This window comes from Excalfactoria chinensis, chromosome 4 (genome assembly GCF_039878825.1).
Source record: "Excalfactoria chinensis isolate bCotChi1 chromosome 4, bCotChi1.hap2, whole genome shotgun sequence".
Lineage (NCBI taxonomy): Eukaryota > Metazoa > Chordata > Aves > Galliformes > Phasianidae > Excalfactoria > Excalfactoria chinensis.
Genome location: NC_092828.1, coordinates 25196336 through 25219261, shown reverse-complemented (window position 1 = coordinate 25219261; position 22926 = coordinate 25196336). Strand labels below are relative to the sequence as shown.

The following is a 22926-nucleotide window of genomic DNA, read 5'->3' as shown; positions in this document are numbered from 1 at the left end:
TTCAGGTGCCAAGGTCTACTCCAGAAGTCCTCCCATCCACTAGCTTTTTACTTGAGCAGTGCTAGCTAGAAGCTCTAGGATTTGACTTTAGATTAGTTACTAGATAGAAGTTTGTTTTTAAAAAGCAAGTATTAAAAAAACCATCGAAGTAAATTTATCAGCTCCATGGCTGTGCATTCATTATGAGAAGCCAGTTCTGTTTGACAGAGGGAGTTTTATTTAGGGCCAGGATGTTGAGCAGGCAAGCATCTTAAAGCAAGGTGGAACCTCTCTATTGGAGAGACAGCCAATTTAGGAGGGAAATACTGAAAGCCCGGGTCTATGATGCTTGTGAGATGAGTAGCAGGAAGATTGTTTGTAATGATCTGGTTATCTATGAAGCCAAATAGTACATAAGGAGCTGGAATAAATAAATAAATAAATAAATAAATAAATAGAAAATAACAATACTGAAGTCTGCCTAATATCTACTGTGACTGATGTGGGAAAGCTGTCTGAAGGAAACTTGGCCTTTAGAGACATATGGAAACATGCTATCAGAGTTAATATGCAGATGTAATTTTTAGCTTCTGTCCTTGTTAATGATATACAACTGCTGCCACTAACTGTGTAATAAGAAAGAAGACCATCTTAGCCAAATGGAGAGAAATTAAATTGCCCCATTCTATACTACCAGTCATGATAACACTAAATACGTAGCAGGCTGGTTCAGCGTGATAAAAGGGGACACTATAAGTCTGTAGACCCATAATGATAGCCTTGAGATATTCTTAAGTATCCTACTGTTCCAACTCCTAACAACTTATCCGGTTCAAAATGTAAATGGTTTATTGTTAAAATGTGATTGTGTTGTTGATTGTTGTTGATAAGTGGAAGACTGCAGGATGGTAAGAATTAAGTAGCCTTTGCACTGAGGCTGCTCTGGATCTGGATCTGCTATAAAGGTGCAAGAACAAATACTGTGGTATCCATACTTATTCACATGTTTAGACTATCAGCTCAAGATTTTTCTTACCAATAACAATGAAACCCCTTTGCAGATGGAGACTTCCATACTCCGCTGCTGAAAGTATTCTTACCCAAAAACCAGTTTGACTCAAGGCTGCAGTCTTCTTAACGCCTTAAAACATATCAGTTGTTTCAATATATGGAATTCAGTAGAGATAGACAAAATGTATAAATGCGTAAATCATAACATATAAATCATAACACCGAGTTCCAGTCTTTTCTCCCCACAAGTATTACTCGCCCGGAGATGTAGTGGATGCTCTGCCCCCAGAGACTTTCAAGGCTGGACCAGGCTCTGGGTAATCTGATCTAGCCGTGGTACCCCTGTTCATTGCAGGGGAGTTGGACTAGATGGCCTTTAAAGGTCTCTTCCAGCTCTAAAGATTCTGTGATTCTACTTACCTATCTGAGAATATAACTTTGAGCTCTACTGCACATCACAAGCCCACGGACCTTACATTTTACAAGGTTTAAACACAACATTTTGTTTCAGTTACTTATTTCTAAGTCTGTTCTTTAGGGAAAAAATAAATAAATCATGTATTATGATTAGGGATGAATCACGACCAGTACATCAAAACAGATACAGAGGTTGCATGAATCTCTTACAGCTATCGCCTACAGTATGTGGGAAAACATTTACAACTCCAGAAGACTGATTCCATGTTGGTGAATTGGCTGCGTGTCAGGATCTGCTTACAGAGAAAGGTACAAAACTAGGAGTGCTCAGGAAACGTTTGTGACTTTCTATATTCTCAATGTGAACATTTTAATAAAACAAACACATTAATAATGAATACAAAAAAGACTGAACTTAGATTTGACATTAAGGCAGACAGGTCTTTTCCTCAGCAACCTGAAACAGTTTTTCATATGGAGTAGCACAGCATTTTGTGTAGCTGTGATGTGAGTCTGCAAAAAAAAAGAAAGGCCCCTGAACTGCAATCCTGGCTGCATTAACACCAATGGAAAAATTGCCAAACAGCCACAATTTTACATAGCTGTGGGAATACAAAAAGGAATCTCAAAGAGAAGATTTGGTATTCCAAAAAGGGATGCTGCCAAACCCGGGAGGAAGCTGGGAATGGAAAAAAACACCCCAGTAAGGAATATTTTATTTCTCAAAAAAGAAATATATCAGAATGCATCATTCCTAGCCATAGTTACTCTACTCTTTGCAGAGGTATAGGACAAATGTTGCAGTTGTTTTATGGCAGTCATCAATACATAGGTTTAAAAAAAGAAAAAGGAGAAGGGAAAAAATAATACGAGTTTGAGTCATCCACAGTATGTGGAATTAAGCCCATTTGAGCATTAATAATTTGCAAGTGTTCTTCAGCTGGGGAATGTTGTAAGTCTGCATAAGGTACAGAAGCACTTACAATTTTTCAGAACTCGAATCTGGAAATGTACAGTGTGATATAAATCAGTTAAAATGAATGGAGTGCGTCAGTTTTCATGGAGGATAATATCCCAACTGCCTCTTGTGAATCAAGCTTCAAATATATATAGAAAAAGCAACACTTCAGTCCCTAAACAGACCAAAGAATTAAGACTGACAGTCATGAAATTATGCTGTCTGAAAGGGGAAAATTGCAAATAACTGTGATTAGTTATTCTGCATAAGAAGCTGGAGTACAATCATCATTTTGGTGTTACCAAAAGAGCCTCCCCTTCAAATCAGGTTGGAAGCCAGGAGCTCCGTGAATGTGCATGGAGCCTGGTACTGATTGAGGGAAGAAGTTGTATGTCCCTTGTCACATTTCTCCCCGTCTGTCAGCTACAGCTGTGCCCCAGTAGCGTGTATTTACTGCCTTTCTGTCCTGCGGCAGGTACAAGGGGTGCAACAGTGGCCAGTGAATGTGTGAGTGTCTTTGTAGCAACCAGAGAAAGAGAAGATGCCTCCATGTGCTGAAATAAGAATGAGGGAACTAAAAACTGAGACATCTCTCCTTTCAGACACCTAAGAAATGTTTTCTATACATGTATTATTCTATGCGGTCTCAGTATTTGTGATAAATAGGTAATATGTAGGGAGTAACAAACTTTTTAAAATACTTGCTTCAGTAAGAGTACTATCCTATCAAATATGTTTGTCCACAGGGCTGGAAAACAAACACACACACAATGTCAGAGGGACACAGTCTAGATAAAGAAGCAAGGCAAGGCAGTGTGCTCTTATTCTTTAGCTGAGTGTATCTGGATTGAAGCCAAGCTTCTATTTAGGTAATAAGTTGTTAATAAGGTTTGTAAAGCCGGCAAATGTGTAACTGTTGTGCATCTATAAGGGGCTGTTCCTAGTCTTCCCCCAAGTACGCATCATCATTGCCCAAAGCCTGTTTCTCATGCTTAGCTGATCTTTGTAGTTTGATCCCAACTCCTGTTGCACATGATACTGCATATACAACATGCAGTGTATATGCTATATAGATATGTGCATGTATGTATATACATGCAATTTATGTTGCACATACAATATTCTATGCACAAATTTTCAGCCCTGAGCACCTAGCTATCGAGCTTGTCCAAAGCAAAACTTCTGTTGGTGAACATTCAGGTAATTCACTCATTCCTCTTTTCAGCGTAACTGCTGACCAACACAGCATCTGTACAGCTTTTCTCCTCCAAACATTTGTGAAAGTCAAAAGCTGCCACTAAACTCATGACAAGAAATCAGTGCCCAAAGCTGTCAGGTCGTGTGTGTCTAGTGAAGTGTTAGCTCTCCAAGCCCAGAATACACTGAAGTGGGAGCTTTAAAATCAAAATTTCCAAACCAGACACTAATTATATTGAAAACTGATTGGGCTTCATCAACTGTTAGATCAGTTTAAAGCTAGTGAAACTCTGTTACTTCACCTGTGTCAAAGCAGAGTAGCAGAGAGAAACTCCTACTTCTTTTATTTGTACTTTTTAACCAGGTACTGACCAACTGAAACCAGTTTTTGAAACAGTATTTTCTGTCTCTTTTAGTAATTTAACTATTGGGGTGACAACTGTATTTTCATTATGAAGTCCATTACTATCTATATTGAAATAAATACGTTTTCATTAATTGTGATTCTCAGTCTCTTCCTTCTATTCCCTTTTCCTTGGTGACATGTTTTCTTGTCATGGAAAGGTCATGACATTTCAAGGTGTTCCTGAAGCATGACTCCTCCAAGTAATGAGGTGCAGCTGATCTGACAGTAGAAGTCTGACACGGCAAATGCAAAAGCAAAGCTCAGAGGCTACTCATGGTCACTCTGCTGGTGTTGATGTTCTTGGTGTCATTATGGGATTGTCCAGAAAGGACAAAAGAAGCATGATTTTCTGACACTGTGTGCTGTTATCTTAACCTCTGTTTTCATGGGGCTTGTTAATTTACATAGTGATTCATACTCAGACAGACTTAGTGTTGTTTTAACCTTAAACGTGGTTGCATCAGGAATGGCTGTAAAGAGATTTTCAGTTCCATTGTGAGAGTATCATAGAATCACCATGGTTGGAAAAGACCTCCAAGATCATTCACCTACCACCAGTACTGCCCCACTAAACCATGTCCCTTAGTACAACATCTAAACATTTCTTGAACACCTCCAAGGATGGTGACTCCACCACCTCATGGGCAGCCCATTCCAGCACCTGACCACCAAGAGGTAGATTTCAGACCTTATGTATTAGCTTGATCTTTCCTGAAAGAAGTTCTGTTATTATTTTTTTTTTTTCATGGGTTCTTATTGCTCCAAAAAACATCATTAAGGACTTTCATCTCAAAGACAAGCACTTTGCTCTGCTGGTAGCTGCAGAATGTAGTTTTGGGCTTGATTCAGCAAGTTGGTTGTTTTTTGCCCCCATTTTTTCATAGCAGAAGAGCTACACAAAGTTTCCATTTGGCTCAGTGGTGCTTTGCATTCTCTGAGGTGTCATTTTTACTGCTCATACACTGCAAGTAGTATAAGTATATAATCTTATATCAGTAGCTATATGAACAGTCATGTAGGTAAGCAAATGTCACTTTGCTTTCCAAGCTGTAAGAACTTCCATAAGGAGTTAATCCTGCAGCTTTACTTGTTCAACCTTTAAAGTTTTCGAATAGTATTGAACAGAACTAGAAATATGGCTGCAGATTTGTTGTGCCAAGGAGCTTGGGATGATGCGGAGCATTTTGCAGGACTGAAGTTGATCTGAAGTTAGTGACAGCATGAGGTGAGAAATCTCTACAGAATGCTGCTCAGCTTTAAGACACTCAAAGATAAGATGCATATAAGGGTTTGATTCTTTCCTAAGTTACAGGTTTTCATTATAAAGTCAGTGAAAAGTTCACGTAGCAGATCATGCTGTCTGTGATCAGATAGGTGAGAAGCATTATAAAACTCTCCTTGTGATAATTAATTTTCAGGGCATCACTGGGTAGGCTAATGGCTGCAGTGCTGTTCATCTCAAGAGAATGGCCTTCCAATGTCCAACTTTGCTCAGAGAAATGCATTACCTCTTAAACTGCAGAGATAGAATGAACAATCTCGTAGGCTCCCAAACCAAGAAAAGGGGAATTTATTGAGTTTTGATATTTGGAGAACAGGGCTAATGACTCTGCGGATTGTTTTTGGCATTATTCTGCATTTTGTGTTTGGTTTAATTAAAAAAATATTATAGGGTTGGCTGTATGTAGAAATAATATCCTGTGTCACGTTCATTACACCATGTCGGGTAAGCTGCATCACAGATGAATTCATAGCAAGAGCAACTTTCCAGAGCTGGGAGATAAAAGAATGAAAGGATTGCTAGGGCTGATTTTTGTTTACTATTATTTTGACTTAGCATAATCTATTTATTATTCATACCTTGCCTGATGGACTAACAAATACAATTTCTAAGTAAAACTGACATCCACTAAGTGTTCTGTTCTTGGGAGGAGAGTGAAGGAATTGACAGCCAAGACAGCAGAGTGTTGGGATTCCACTGAGAACCACGGAACAACTCAGGCAGGATGGCGCTCAGCACTGAATTAAGTTTGGTCAGGACTTTATCCAGTTGGGTGTTGAGGACAGAGATGTCATTTCTCCCATCAGCCTGGTCCAGTGCTTGAACTTCCTCGTGGTAACAGCTTATTTCCTCATAATCTTTCCCTTCAGACCACCAAGCCAATACTTACATGCAGCTTCTATGGCAGATTTCCAAGGTGCCTTCCTCCTAGCTGGATTTCTATTGTCAGTGAAATAAACAGAATTCTTGCTATGTCCCAGCATTGGTTTGTCTCTCCTTAAGAGAAAAGATCCCAATGTAAAATCAGCTCATCTCACAGCTGTGTTGAAGCAGGATGACATTTTCTCAGTGTCAGCAGTGTCACCTTTAGTGCTTTTTTTTTCACACTTAACGTAACCTTATTTATGAAACATACTAATTCTGAAAGTGACACGCAGTTTTCATTACTTTATTAATTATGTGCCAATAACTGGCATCATGCTCAAAACTATTTTCTTTTCCAGGTAGATCTAATCATCCTGGTTTTAAAGCAATCATGGACATTGATGAATCATAGGTTTTATTTGAGAAAACTGTGATGGAAGAACTATCTTGGAGATGAGCCATTTTCATTACATTTTTACTTATTCATGAGGAAAGAGCTGAGACGTTGTCTTGGCTAAAATAAGAAAATTATATTCTGGGAAAATACAGGCTTAATTATGCCTTATATGGCTTGTTTATTGTTGTTTATCTCTTATTTGTAGGGAAATACCTTTAAAGACTTCTAGGAAGTGAAAGTGTTTATGAATCAGCCTAGAGAAGAGGAGGCTCATTGCTCTCTATAACTTCCTGAAGGGAGGTTTTAGTGAGCTGGGGGTCGACCTCTTCTCTCGTGTCATTAGTGATAGGACCAGGGGGAATGGTTTCAAGCTACAGCAGGGGAGATTCAGGCTGGACATTAGGAAGTATTACTTCTCAGAAAGGGTGGTCAGGCACTGGAATGGACTGCCCAGGGAGGTGGTGGAGTCACCGACCCTGGGGGTGTTCAAGGAAAGACTGGATGTTGTGTTGAGGGACATGGTTTAGTGGGAATTATTGGTAATAGGTGAACGGTTGGACTGGATGATCTTTTAGGTCTTTTCCAACCTTGGTGATTCTATGATTCTATGAATTAAGGCTGTGATGAAAGTCTATTTAGAGAGGCTGAGTTTTGAACTGAGTCCCTTCATGGATCCTTGTTCCAGTACAAGTATCTTGCACATTAAGAGTCAGTAATATATGGAGGATGCCCTGAAGGTGTGCAATACCTAAGTAGACATTAACTGATTATTGAGATTTCCCTCAGCAAAGTTTAATTCCCCAGAACACAAACAGGAATCCAGGCATGCAACTTTTTCACTGCACAGAAGAGGAAAGATATGAACAGATCCATTCGTGAGTGGCATCAGAACACATTAGCACACACTGAGCCTTTCCACATTCTCTCTGGACTCTCTTGGTACTTAAGTTCATATGTAGGTGGAAGGGTTCCTCTTAATTTTTATTAGATCTTAAATCTTAGAAAAAACCATAATGCACTGACACTTCGGGCAGTGTGTGCATGTGCACGGCAAGGGAGTGCATTCAGTGTCGTGGCTCCTGACCTTGGCTTCTACAAAGACGGAGAAGCCGATGGTTTCACATACTCAGCTGTTTGATTTCCTCTGGGCTGGCTGTAATTAACATTTATTCAAGCAACATTAGGAAGAAAATAAATATTTCAAAGCAGCTAATTACAGCATCCAAAACATCCTCTAGGCTATTTTTTAGGATGTGCTTTGTTCCTGCAATAGTGTAACATTAATTTCATCAAGCAATTAAACAAAACAAAAGCAGACACGATACAGAAAGACACATTTTTTACTCCTGTTTGCATGAATGCTCACTTGCATCTCAAAGAATCATAGAATTGTTTGAGTTGGAAGGGACCCTTTGGGCCACCTAATCCCACTCCCCTGCAATGAGTAGGGACACCTACAGTTCCATCAGGTGCTCAGAGCCCCATCCAGCCTGACTTTGAATGTCTCCAAGGATGGGGTATCCACCATCTTCTTGGGCAGAGTTCCAGTGCCTCACCACCCTTACTGAAAAAGCTTTTTCCTTATATCCAATCTAAATCTCTCCCTCTTTTCATTTGAAACCATTTCCCCTTGTCCTATCACAAAAGACAGTTTTAATGTTTTCATGCAAGTGGATTCAGCATAATAGTTCAATGTGCAACGTTAGAACAGATATCACATAAATTCAACCACTATACGTGCAACCGCTGTGCATTTCTGAAGTCTTCTATCTGAGAAGATACCATTCTTGTGCTGTACATAAAATGTTATTTGCACCTCTAGGCAGGATAAGAACATTGATTGCTATTAAACATCCAACTTTATAAAATACTGTCCTTTATTTTCCCATCCAATCTTTTGAACAGTTTAATTAGAAGGTATTAATTAGCAAAATGCACAACAGATTAAATCCCTCCAAAGGCCAAGGCTCAGGGTGCTAATTTATGTATTTGGATTGAGATAGATGAGGGAGATACCTTTCAGCTCTAATGACTTCCAGTTTATGATGATGTCTTCTAAATAAATATCTTCTGTTTTTATTAACAGAAACCAGAACCAAATTCAGTTCCTTGTTTTGGACTAAAACACCTCTTGTAACTGGGTAGATGTGAATACAATAATAAATACAAAATACAGGCTTTTTTGATTTCTCTTCTGATCCAATAAATGGTTTTTCCATCAACACAAGGATTAATTCTGCCCGCACTCATATCAAGAAAAGCTTTGCTATTGAACATGATATAGAAGATCCTCCCATGACAGATACACTGCGCAGCCGGCACCAGCCCAGCACCCTGCTGAGCTTCTTGTGTGCTGGTGGCTCTGCATTGAGTTTTGAATCCTCAGATGGGCTGTACCACCATACTGCTGAGTTCTGCTTCCTGGTGTGGCAGTTCAGGTGTGTGTGTGTGCCTTCCCTGTTGTCCCAGGGCTCACCCAGTGTCTAGATAAGAAGCTGATTTCCATTATGATCGCAAAGTTGGGGCTGTGCAGAGCTTCCTCTGCTGTCATCTGGGGATTAAATACAACAGTGCTGCTCTTTCCAGTAAATTCTCTTTCCCTATTAGAAAGAATTGCAGTTCTGCCCTAGAATTGCAAATCTGCCCGTGGTGTAGATTGGGGAAGCAGAGTCAGCCACAAGCACACCTGGTGGCTTCTTTATCACCTGGCTTCATTCTCCTCTCGATCAGAGCTGCTCGCACCTCTCCAGCTGCCAGGTGGGGTTACAGTTTTAGCATCAGGCGATGCCCACAGCTCACCTCCACCCCCCACCCCCCTCAGTTCATCTCCCTCTCCCACCAGGCGCGGCAAGGGGCAGCCGGCCACTTCGCGCACATCGTGAGGCCGCGGCCATAGCTGGGGATGTTCACACGCGTCTTTTAAAGCTAAGATTTCTTTTTCCCCGAGGGGTGAGGTGAAGAAGCAAAGACCGTCCGGTCTCCGTCCCGAGGCCGAGCGGGGCCACGCACGGCCGCAGAGGGCCGGGAGCGGGTCTGAGTCACCGGCGGAGCAGAGGGGGTCTGCCCCGGGCGGGGGGAGGCCGGCGGGGCGGGCAGGGCGGCTGACGTGCGCTCCGTGAGTCAGGGTGATGCTCGTCCACGTGTCAGGGAGATTTAAAAAGTTTGGGCAGGGAGCGGCACGGCCAGCGGCGGGCAGGCAGAGCGGGGCACGGCGGCTATGGCGCAGCTCTGCCAGCAGCAGCTCCCTGCGACCATCCCACCGCGCGGCCCGGGCAGCGGCGGGGGGTTGCCGGGTTCCCCGCTTCTCTTGCTTCTCTTCCTCCTCGCCTCCTCCGTGCGTGTCTGCAAAGGTGAGGAGCATCTTCCCGCAGCCCCATCACTGCAAATTTGGGGGGCGGAGGGATTACCCCGGCATCCCCGCGAAACCCAAAGCCTCGCAGCGCTCCGTCGGGCTGAGGAGCGGGGTGGGATCCGTGCGGGGCTTGAGGAGGTGCCGAGGCCAGGGCCAGGATGGGTCCTGTCCCAGGACAGGGGTTGGGGTGCGGAGAGGGGCCCCTCCTCCTGCCCCGGGGATAACTCTGTCCCGTCCAAACTGCGCTCTGATAAAGGGGGAAAACGGCTGTTGATCAAACCGATGTCATCGTAGTGGGGATGGATGAAGTTGATCAGCTACTTAAACAGGGAGACCGGTTATCGTTAGTGTCATTGGGAGTGCTGTGTTACACCTGGCAGCCGCTATTTTTATACGAGAGGGCACTCTAAAGCGAGAGCAGCTGATGGGCATTGTAACAGAACACAGTGCCTTGCCTTGCCCGTCCTGCTGTCCCACTCTGCATGCACGAAGCGCTTACACCTTGTGGAGCACTTCACATCATCTGTTGCCGTGCACTGAGTCTGTTTGCCTGTGTTGGGGATGTGCGAGTCACTTTCATCACGGGCTTTTGTGCTGGGTATTTGTAATGCACCACATACTGTGTTAGAAATGAATTCTGGAGATGGGGGAGAGAGGAAGGAGGGAAAAGGAGGGTGAGGAATGGCAGCAGCACACCGCATTGTGTGGTCACAGAGATGACTGAAATTGTGCACCTGGCACTTACGAAAGCCCCTGTGTAGGTTCAGCATTGTTCTGGGTAGGGTGATGGAGGGATGCTGCTTTGCACTGCTGGGAGCTCACGAAGTGGGACTGAACCTGCCATCAGAGTTCTGTGAGTGAGCTGAGGAGGGTTAAGGAAACCTATGAGGTAGTGAATCATGGTGCACTCATGGCTACCAAGGCACCAGTCCCAGGCAATACTCCAAAGTGAACACTCTGAATTAAGAGCAGAATACAATGACAATGAGAACTGTAGCAACCTTGATTTCTTTGGACTTGCTCCTTGAACTAAAGCACGCATCAAAAAAGCACAGTTTTCATTGAAAGGCAGTTTTACTGCCATGTAAACTTCCTGCAGAGATTTCAGAAATAGTTTCTACACAGGATGAAGTTAAGACTCCCCTCTATCGCTACATGCTGATTGTACATCTCAAGCCTGTGTCAATACCAAAAGGGGCTTTTGCAACATATCTTTTATGCCTGGAAGTTATTCCTATTGCTATTTGTGCTACTTGGATATCCTGGGTTCACATCCTGCCCACCTGGCTATTCTCATTAAGACTGCCTTCATCCTTTTCTTTGTTTAATTTGGTACAATTATTTGGGGAAGGAAAAAAAGCACCAGAGGTAACTATAGACCTTCTGGGAGGCTGTAAAATCTCTGCTCACCAGTGGTTGGTAAAAACGGAGCATGAACTGGCTGGGTATGGTCACAGACAGCAACCTTGGGCACAGGGATAAACTGGATGACTCCTGGCAAACCTTACCAGCAAGCAGCAAGCTTCCTTGGGACACAGTGCTTTTAGGATACCCACAAGAATGACCCTTGCTACGCGGTGTTGCTGAGCATTGTTTGTGCTTCCAGGTGTTCCGATGCCATCCCAAGCGTTGGAGGCAGAGCAGGAACTGCAGCTGTGGAAGGAGGTGAGTTCTGCGGGCAGGCTGGCTTTGCCAACTGCAGAAAACCCGTGGCTCTAGGGTGAGGGCTGGGAGCATCCTTGCCAGCTTAACCCTGGTAGGTCAGGGATACAAGTTTAACACTATTTCTTATTCCAATCTTTGTTGTGGTCATGCCTTCCCTCTCCATGCTTTCTCTCGTATGAGAGGTGCTTCCTCTTCCAGTCCTACTTCTCCCATGTACCTGTTCTGACATTGGTGAAGATGTGAAACACCTTATTTTCCAGATTTCCAAACAGTATCCAGAGATTTGGTGCTGAGATTTCATTTGGGAAACAGACTGCTTTGGCTCAGCAGAGAGCTCTGTCTGGTGGCAGTTATCCTCTAGCTGTCATTGACCAGGAGGTCACTGTTCTTGGAAGCAGCACAGTGTCCCAATCGATACCTTTATAGTTTGTGTATGATAGGCACTGACTGTTTCAACTCATTCCAACAGTCTCTGGCTTCTTCCATTCTGCTGACAGGGCTGGGACCCAGTATTCAGTCACACCTTAGCATCTTAATTCACGAAGTAGAGGACAACACCCCATTGCAGTTTGCCTTTCTAACTTTTTTTTACCAACCACAACTACAGCTTTAATTCTCATCTCTGAAATGTATTCCATGATGTTACTTGTGTGTTGGCATGAGCTCTTTTGTACCCTTTTGGAGCAGATGGACAATCAGAGCATAACACAGAGAGAGGGTTCAGCTTGCAAGTTGTGTGCCCTGCCATTGCTGTAACTTTTCAAGTTTTCTGTTGTTATTTAATTTTGTAGCTTCTGATAACATTAGAAAGCAAGTGACTCACCCTGGGTACAGCTGCACAGTGTAAATTTCTTCCTTACTGTCAGTGCATTTTGCAAGTATTGACTCAACCACTGTCATGTTCTTAGCCCGGCACTTGAACAAGCCCTGATGGTGCTGTGCTCCTAGGAGAAAAATGATCTCTTGGGAAGTAACATCCTAACAGTTCCAAGGAGTTTGTGAAAATGAGTTAAATTCCAGACTGAAAATATGCTGTTCTACACATTTCTGCATTTATTGATGGGATTTGTTATTTATAGCATTGGATTAAGGTCAGTGATCACTGAAGGCAAAGGCAAGGTTAATGTTGATTTCAGTGAACAAAATATATGCATATGGACACTTAATTCTGTGCAAAATTATGTAACACAAGTGGTGTAAGACACTGCTTTAGCAAGTATAGTACAGGACTACAAGAGCCTTAAGAACTAAATAGAGGGTCAGATGTGTAGGTACATACTTCTACTCAGCGTGGCAACAAATTCACACTGGAGTTCCTTGGAGTATTCTTCCCTGCTTGTTATTTGAGTAGTTGATCATTCAGCAGAAACACTGCCTCAAAATTAAACTACTATTTTCCAGGAATGATTCTGAGCTCATAAACAGCGGAACTTTCTGACATCCTTTGATTTCTTTGTTACTTAACCAGCACCAAATAACACACAGGCTCCCAACCCCAGGCCACATTTCTGAGGAAGGAGAGAAAATTACTGAGAAGATTCATTAGGGGCAATGGGAATTATGAAAGTTATATATGCATTTTTAAAAATAAATCAGCATAAACTGTGGCTTTTCTTCAGCTCTTGCTTTTTCCATGCAGGTTTTAGCTGAGAGATACACTGCCTTGTACTTTGTTGAATACAAAGAAGTCTGGCTTATCCTGCTGTTAAATTACAGTGATCACTAATAGTTCCTCCAACTGAAAATCAAGTGGATAAACCAATGAATGAATAACAACAAAGAATCCCTCACTGAAAAGAAAAAGTACCTCTTTAACTTAGGCTTCCAAAATGATTTCAGTTTGGTTTATGTCCTTCACTGCAGATTTTTCTCTCTACGTGTTTTACCCTGAAAGTAATAAAGCTGAGCCAATATACCAGAGACGAACAAATGCAAGATGAAGAAAATAGAGACTAGGAAGGTCGTGTTACAAACAAAAGCTACTTGAGGGGGGAATCCTGTGAGCTATTAGCTTTCCACTCTGATAATGCTTTTTCATAGCCTCTCTCTAGAGAAATGCATCGTCTCTTGTCTTGAAGTACTGATATGCATTATTTGTTTATTGCTTTTTTTCATTGAGTGTTTTCTTCACTAAAGAGCACTGTTTAGGGCTTTTACCCACAATAAAATCATAAGGCCCACTGCATCGCCCATTTTATTTAATAACAAAGCATTTTGATGCAGTCTGTGAACAAGACAGTGATGGCACCTCTACTAACAGTAATGAATATTCAAAGGAAGAAAACTGGTGCATATCAAATGGATCACAATAGATACAACCTAAAAGTTACATAATGAAAAGTGGAGCCTTTTTCCCATTATTTTTAAGCTGTGCAGATTTGATTTGAGTTCTGGAGACATTTTCTCTTTCTTACAGAATACCTTGAGCTCTCAGCTGGGGTAACATTTCTTCCATGATTTCAAGTGTACTTTATTCCACTTCTTTTTCTCCGATTAAAAACTCCACTGAAAATGATTTGTTATGGCAGGACTCTTTCATCTTGGAGAAGAGAACATAGAAAGAATATATGAAAAGCAGGTAGAGGATGAGTGGGAATCACTTCTTTGTTACTTCTGCCAAGACAAGATCATGGTAGCGCTGAATGAAGTGAGCTTTGGAAGGACTGACCAAGGCAAACAGAGATTGTATTTTGTGGAGTGTTTAAGCACACCTTACCATAGGGTGTTGTAGATGCTAAGAGTTTACAATGATTCAGAGGGAGATTGGTCCAATTCACAAAACAGAAATCCTCTGAGCTTCATTACAAATGACCTGTACTCAACTCAGAGTACCTGCAAAGTTTGCTGGTGGATAGAAAGTATGACTTTTCCTAAACCACAGGTCTCTTCTTAGGCTCTTCCTCAGGTGCTGAGGTTTGACCTGTTTTTGGGGATAAGAAAAACAGCCAGGGGGATCTTGGTGCGATTTTAAACAAAATCTTGTAAGGCTCCTCATGTGCCAAAGAAATCGTTGCAAACCTCAGATATGAACTGCTTGGTGACTCACACAAATTGAGTAGCATGCGTAAGAGGTGCTGGCACATATCATCATCACTCAAGAGATGAGTGGGTCATACACCTGAAGGGACACCAAAATGCAATTTGCAGAGGAGTGTTTGAGGACTGAGCACTGAATCACTTGCTGCAGCGTTGTCAGTTGCTTTGCTATTTTTTATAATACAAAGATATCACAGAGTATATTGAAGTTCATAGTCCATGCCCCAGATACTCACATTATGTCTTAGCTGGAGACAGATTTAGTAGGGACATAAATGGTGTAAGGCTATTGAAGATGTGATAGCTGAAATCAAGCACATATGTATTTATTTGGTGGTTTGCTTTTTTTCCCCCTTGAATTCAAAATATTTCATGAATATACCTATGAGAATTCTTTCTGGAATTTGATACAGGACAAGCTTGCCATGCCTTTGGCTGAACCATAATATTGAGAATATAGTTATTTAACTTGTTTATGTTAATCTGACTTATGAAAAAGGACTGTGTGAACTTTTACAGATAGACGATGCCTGTTCTGCCTACATGTCCACAGATTCTCAGCCTCAGGTGAGACAAATAAAGGTTGCTTTACTACTTATGGTATTTATTATACGGTAAGAATGAGGGTGTGATACCTGAGCTCATGTTTTCTTTTCATTAGGTGCCCAGTACACTGGAAGAACTTTGTTTTTTGGTGATGGGATTCCTCCAGAAGTCACAGGTAACGCACACAAAAGGCTACTTGGCATTTCTGAAGCAAGATCTCTCAGTGTGCCAGTGCCTACAGCGGGTTCTGAGGGCCCAGTAAATCACATGCCACTCAATGCTGAAAGTAGCATGCCAGTTCTTACTCTGAAATGCTGTGTGTCCTAACACAATGCCTATTAAGGACAACTGGTAGACTCCAGCGTTTGTTAAAGGATCTCCAGTTTGGATACAAGGTTTCAGCTGGTTTTATTGGTCTAGGTTAGAAAATTTGTGGGGTAAGAAATTTACTCATGAGAGTCTGCTGCTGTTACTGCTAGGAAAACAACAAGGAGCACCCACTAAACCCATCAATTCTTCTAATTGAGAGTTATCAGTGCTTTATACAGGGTTTCAAAAGAGTAATTACATTGATAAGCAAAGTCATACAGTAAATCTGTCAAAGGAGAACAATGATATTTCAATCTAGTATTGAAAAGTTTGAAACAACATTTCAGCTTAGAGTATACTGAGGAGTGGGCTCGTTGCAGCCCACAGCTCCTCCCTGGGGAAGTGGAGGGGCAGCACTGATCTCTGCTCCTTGGTGACAGTAATAGGACCCAAAGGAACCGGATGGGAATGGGATGGAGCTGAGTCAAGGCATGGTCAAGCAGGGTGTTAGGAAAGAGTCCTTCACCAGAGGGCAGTGCATGTGGCACAGGCTTCTCAGAGCAGTGATAACAGCTCTGAGCTGTCGAAGTTCTGGGTACATTTGGACAGTGTTCTCAGACATAGAGTTTGAATTTTGTGTGGTTCTGTGTGGAGCCATGGTTTGGACTCCATGATGCTTTCAGGTCCCTCCCAACTTGGGGGTATCCTGTGATTCTCTGAAATGAAATCATCAACTTTTTCTTTTTGAACAAATACAAATCTCTCTACTGATTATTATTCCCACAGGGTTTAGATGAAAAAGACAACATGAAAAGGGTAAGATTTCTATGTATGCCTTACGATCCCTCTAAAATTAATAGCAAAATCCTTTATTTTGTAAGTAAAACCCCGCTTTTAATTTCTTTGAACAGTTCTTATTTCATTATTCTAAGACTCATGACTCAGGAAACTCAGACGTCAGGGTAAGTGGCCTGGCACCTCCATGTGAGTACACGTGTGCCTTTAAGTAGCACCAAGGCGACATTCATTTCTGCAGTAGTCTCTGCAGCTGTACAGGCTCAGATAGGAGGGTTTCAAATTTAAAACAGAGGCTGTACTTTAATAACATGTGAGACAATCACCGATGAGGTACAGGTGTGCAAATGGAAAACAACAAATATTTTAGTCTTGTAGAGTCAACATTTAAGAATAAGATAAAACACTTACTTCTGGTAATGGAACATAGCATACAGTGAAACAATGCTGATTCATAGAGGTTGAGAACATGACCATAAATTTTAAGAAGCCTTAGAGCATCTTTATTAATTATAAATTAAATGGTATGCATCTATTTGTTTGTATCGCAAATATCTTACAGGCAAAAAAGTATGCAAGTCTCGTTTACATTTTGGAGTACACTATGAGAAATATCACGACTTAAAAACAGTCTAGTATTTTTGCTATAAAAATATTCGCAGCAGCCAACAAATAAATCACGTGATTCACTCCTGCTTTGAAATTTCAGTCATCATCTGTTGTTTTATGGCACATTTGTTTGTTTTTTATGTACACTGTAGGATTTAGAGAATGTTTTTGTTCATTTCTTAACAATCATTTTTATATGTTGATGTCCATCGTTGCCTTGTTCATTAAATTCCTTCAGAAATAGGCTATATATTCCTTGGAAAGTTGATACAGTTTTCCAGGCCTCCTGAGAGTACTGCTAATGTTGCGGTCAGTATTTTCACAAGCTTCTCTGGAGCTTTTAATGGTACTCAGGACACAAGGAAATTAGTTATTTCTATTCCTACTCCTGCTTAAAAGTTTACTGCATTCCCTTTCCTCCCCATCCTGAAGCTCTCTCCACATGCCCACATGATTCTGTGCTACCAGTCACTGCTTGGGGACTTAGGCTGCACACATTGCCACTGTGCTTCCCAGGCTCTGTGTGAGCACACAAAACCTCATAAAGGACCAGGGATTTCCGAACTGGAGCTTGTCTATTAAGCAGAATGATGACCAGTGTCACAGTCACTAATTTTACTTCAGAATGGATCCCCTCTGCAAACTGTTTTCTAGTAATAAAGTAATTTAAGTAAGTTAAATGAATTTTCATACAACAGAAATTGAAGATGTTAACCTCTGTAGCAGGTAACCATAAGAAATTAAGAGTAGTGTATGTGAATGTTCTCTGTACCACATACAGAGGCTGATCAAGGCCTGAATAACTGCAGTTAGTTGGGCAGGAGAACTGTTAACAGTTCTGATGGGCCAGAGAATAAAGGTGAGGATGCACAGCTTGTCCCTCCATCTCCTTGCAAGCCACATTCCATGTAAATATAAATGTATGTTCCCATTTGTTATAAACTCAGAGTGTTCAGAAATGAGTTTCGCAAGTAACATCTTCAGTCCTTGGTACCCACTGGTCCATAAGCCACTGCTGCAGGAAGAGATATTATTTTTGCATCATAAGATCAGAATTTCACTGTTGCTCATGGGTCTTGTTCATGTCCTCTCAGTCGTCTGTCCTGCATCCTTTGCTGCAACTTGTTCCCCAGCTTAATGAGAGAAGACTGAAGAGATACAAAGTGGACGTATGTAATCTTAAACTATGCATGCTTGCATTCTCACATTAGGTGATCCATTAGCACACCTCAAATGTCCTTGTAGGCCCTTCTACTCAAAGCCTTTTTATTTTCAGGGTTTAGTGTCACACTGATTTGTTTTCATTAGAAATTTGCATTTTTTTTTTTCTATTCTTTAATTAGTGAAAAATGATCCTGGTGGTACTTAACATTTTAAACATAAAGCAATAAATGCTTAGCATAGAGTGCCAGTTCAACACTGAGCCTATATTCAAACTGGTCTGGGTAGTTGCTTTATAAAAAGAAGAATACTTGCAGATTTATCTGTACATTATATTGCAGTTGAATTGTACTTTCTAGAGAGGGCTGGTTTTTATTTCCTTCCCCATTTGGAATTCAAACCATATTTACTCCTTAAGCACGTTATTTACAACCTACAGAGCTAAGGATTTCAGAAAAACCCTATGTAGGCAATATTACTGTTTAAGTTAAGGTGCAGATAAGAAAGTTCTTTCTTACAGTTTTTTGCCCAGTGTCTTGGTTTCCTGAACAACAAGCCACAGAAATGGGTCTTTTGAGAATAAAATGACTTCTCTTTCTATAGTGCCTTTATTTTTCTTTCATTCTCATACCCTGTAATGGATGTTAAATTCCTGTTGAATGACTTTATTACCTGATCTAGAATCAGCAGAAGCAAAACTTAGGAAGAGGAATACATCTTCTCACTTCAAGTAGCACATAAACTTTTGATAAAATAGGTGGCAATGAGAGGGACACACAATTTGGAGCATTTCTTATTTTGGAGTTTGCAGTTTGAAAATAGTGAGCAGTCACTGTCTGTTTTGCAGATGGAAAAGCAAAAGTTTGCTTTGAATTTAAGGTATTAAATGAAGCTCAGTAAAGTTTAACCCTTTCTTGCTTACATATTATTGAAATCTAGAGGCGCTGTAAAACTGATTTTCCATAGAAAAACGTCTTATTTGGGAGCAGAATTTTCACACACAGTGGAATAGTTCAATTGTTTCCAATATATCATCAAATTTCAGTATTTTTTTTCTCAAATTCACTTTCAAATTTCATAAACGAAGAACAGATGGGTATTAATGCTCATCCCTATAATACCGCTATGAAAAGAATTGAAAAGTGCAGATTAAGAATCTTTATATGAATTCCAAAAGTTCACGTATAGCAAAACCTAAGATCCACATACTTCCTGTTTTACATCAACTTCAGGTTGTTTTTCCCTTAGATCCACTGCAGGCTCTTGGTTAATTTGACCACTATTCGTGCTTATTGTCTTCTCCTGACATAATACAAAAGTGGAATACAGAGGTGGTCCTATCAAGATTAGATTGTCCATAGTGAAGTCTGTATGGTGCGTTGTGGAGGGTATGTTCTTCTTTAGAGATTTTACGTCTTTTCAGACACGTGCAGTACACAGGAAGAAAACGTCTTTGCGATTAAAATGTACCGGACAGGTTTTTTTTGCTTTGTGAAGTGCTGTCTCTCATCTTGATAAAGCTTGAAAAGTTCAGCAGTGAGGAGGTGCTGATGAGCTACAATGAAATTAGAGGTTTTCTTCTTTTTGAGGAACCATTCAGAAAATCATGTGGCCTTGTGGTGTGTTGTTGTTTTTTTCCCTAAACAATCGCTTACATGATTTGTTAAAACAGGAGCTTAGGAGCACATTTCTTTCAACTCCTCGTTGTTGTATATTGAATCACTTAAGAGTGAATTTCACATAACGAATTAGTGTGATAATTAAGGAACAATGCCAGCTGGATTCAGCAAACTCCTCAGTTTTTACAATGAGGAAAGCTTTGCACAGATGTAGTACCACACCACAGTGCACATTTTATTGTCATTGTGTATGAAGAGATACAGATATCTATGCTTACACACCCATCTTTCATTAAGAAACAGCGAGTGGTTTTGGAAATTCTCTGTCTTTACTCTGGCTATGATCATAACCCAGGAGATTATGCAACCTCAGTTCTTAATTGAGAAACACTATCATTGTTAAGGGATCATACAGTAAACACATTCCACCTAAATTCTATGTGCTGCTAAGCTCAAGATTTGAAGTACTGCATTTCTGAGTGGGTCTGTCCTTCCCTCTGCAGGACAGACACAGACAATGAAAATACTGTGATTAAGCTTAGTATGTTTTCTAATGAAGGTCTCATTAAAGCAGCTGGATACTTCATTCTCTGTACATAATAGGTTTAAATGGCATTTCTGTTTCCTTCATTGATCTTTTCTTTGCTCCTTGCTGTACAGATTAGTAGACAGTTGTTTCTCAATGCGTACAGCATGAGTAGGATAGAATGTCATAAGTATTGGTCTTCTCTTTGGAAATTATTCTGTGAGGGTTTATCAGGATGTAACTCTGGGATCAGTCTGGGACCTCAGTCCTTGGCTGGGCCCAAATACTCATGTTTTTTTAAGCTTTGAGGACTTGGGGATCGTGACTTTTCCAACCTGAGCAATTCTGTGGGTTCTTCCCACTGTTGTCCTTCTATGAGGTACAAATTGCTTTGTGCGTAAAGACTCCAAGATTATGGAACTGGTTGTGTTTTTGCAATGAAGCCTGTCAATAACAAAGACTGGTCCAATTCTAGAACAATCAAAACTGAGTCAAAATTTAGAGTGGATTTTGGCCTTCATTCATGTGTTTTCTGTAATTTCCTCGTGAGAGTATAAGCTGCATAGAGAAATATGTACATAGTGTGTTTTAAGGGGTGAGTCTGTATAGTAGTACTGAAGAAATGCTTATTTTAAGTACATAAGCAATCTCTTTGAGGGGATTCATTCACAAGAGTAGGTATCATCTGAAATACTATTTCTTTTTCAGGAGGATCTTCAAGGAGCTGGAGGGATTCAAAGCAGAGGATACTTTTTCTTCAGGGTATGGTTTGTTCTCCAGTTTTTTCCTTTTTCTTTTTAGGTTGTTACCAAATGAATGGTATAGTGAATTAAAACAAGAACTACTGTGTCAGAGAAAACTCTTCTGTTGAGAGTCTTCGACCATAAGCAATTCCATTAGAAATGTTTGTCTTTGCAGTAGATGAGAAACGCAACTTCCAGTGACTTCAGTCATGTTTTGCACAGCACTGACCATGTGCTTGTAAAGTAATCAGGATAACAGAACCAGATTGAAACTTCCTGATGATGCTTAAGTATCAAAAAAGAATAAAATAAAATAAAATAAAATAAAATAAAATAAAATAAAATAAAATAAAATAAAATAAAATAAAATAAAATAAAATAAAATAAAATAAAAAAGAGATGGAATGTGATTAGAATCTTTCAAATTCAGGTAACTACTGATATGTTTTTCACTACGATAAATATTAAGAATCTTGAAAAACAAACATTGCCTCAATTTGATCCATAAAGGGATCTCCTTAATGTATTGAACTCGTATTCTAAAGATAACTTACCTCAAAATAAGAATTTCTAGAGAATTTAGACTGAGGGTGACCTACAGTTGTCTCTGGATACGTTGAGCTTGAAACAAGGTTAGTGGTATCAGGTTGTGTGGGATTTTGTTACTGAAACCGGTCAGTTTTCTACAGTGTTTATTGGATGTTTGTCTTTCAGCCACGTAACGGGAAGAGATCGGTGGATTTTCACTGAGGAGGTATCTATTTAATGCTTTCATCATCACCTGCATTGAAAGTACTTCATTTTTTGTACAAATATGTCATAGCATTTATGATTGGAAATAGAGTTCTTCAGACAGTCTTCTTTGAAATATGCTTTATCCACATATCTTTGTTTAAAGTGAGTAGAAGCTATAGATGCTCAGTTCACAGAAGAGAGAACAAAGTGTTTCTGGAGGCAAGAAATGGAAAAGACCCCAGATCTGTAGACAGTCTGTAAAGTTATCAATGATAAATGAAAAGATCAGGAAGAACTGATCCAACAACCCGTCAAATACATACTGAGAAGTAAACTGACAGCCTGGGCTGCTCTTACACAGAATTAAGATCTACCCTTACATTGAAATTAAGTGTGGACTTCAGATTTTGATTTAAAATCATTCAATTCTCTGCTAATATTCCGATGCTCTGTTTTCTAATGTATCTTACACCTCTGACATATCTTAAGTATTTTGCTGTGTACCATACCAATGGCTAAAACTTGTTCTTATTTTTCAGGGTTTTAGATTCCTGAAGTAGAACTTATGCTGCAAGAATGCTGAGTATATGGACATAGGGTTCTCCTCACAGAGACAATTCCTTACTAATGTACAATTATAAATCACTAGAATGTAAATGCTCTTACATAAGATTCACTTAAGAATTCAAATGTTTCTTTACTTCCTTGATTGCATTAAAAGCATATTAAAATGATTTGTTTCCCACTGTTATGACGTTTACAACTGTGTTAAATGGAACAATAAAAAATCCTCAGTGTATGCATGCAAGAGATATTGTCCCCAACAACACCGCTGTGTACATTTATTTGCCTTCACAAATAAAGGCTCTGAGAGAGTTGTTCTAATGGGAATGTTTGCAACGTAGGCTACCATTTTTTTTCTGAGTGTTCTGCAGATCTCTCATGTAGTCCTTAGAATGGCAGTTTAGTTTGTTTTGTATTTGAGAGGGCATTTTTGTTATATATAATGACGCAAATTTATGTAGCCGTTACATTTGCAAGTTATTATTCTGCTCTCATATTTACTGAAAATGCACAATCTTTTGTTATCTTGATACAAGCAAGCTGGGTCCTGCAGAAAAGACTTACACCAAAGCAAAGCTTTCAAATGCCTGATTGGTAAAACAGTGCATGAAGTCCAGATGTAGAGAGATGTAGATCAGATATAAGGGAGAAGGTTTTTACAGTCAGGGTGGTGAGGCACTGGTACAGGTTGCCCAGAGTGGTGGTGGATGCTCTGCCATTGACCTAATAACAGTGTAGACAGGGATTATTGTTAA

The 22926-nt window shown here is 40.4% G+C and overlaps 1 protein-coding gene across 3 annotated transcripts; it reads left to right on the top strand.

Annotated features, from left to right (window-relative positions):
• Window positions 1–9696: 9696 nt before the first annotated feature.
• On the top strand, window positions 9697–22496 carry NMU (neuromedin U). Of its 3 annotated transcripts, XM_072335934.1 has the most exons (10): window positions 9697–9861; window positions 11470–11528; window positions 15084–15131; window positions 15226–15285; window positions 16206–16235; window positions 16331–16381; window positions 17918–17992; window positions 20838–20891; window positions 21587–21626; window positions 22147–22496. In XM_072335934.1, exons 1-9 carry the CDS (start codon window positions 9729–9731, stop codon window positions 21620–21622), a joined length of 546 nt encoding a protein of 181 aa, XP_072192035.1. In that variant the 5' UTR covers window positions 9697–9728; the 3' UTR covers window positions 21623–21626; window positions 22147–22496. The 3 variants fall into 3 exon arrangements, with proteins under 3 accessions (XP_072192035.1, XP_072192037.1, XP_072192036.1); XM_072335936.1 differs by lacking the exon at window positions 17918–17992; XM_072335935.1 differs by lacking the exon at window positions 16331–16381 and having other exon boundaries at window positions 22147–22279.
• The last annotated feature ends 430 nt before the right edge of the window (window positions 22497–22926 follow it).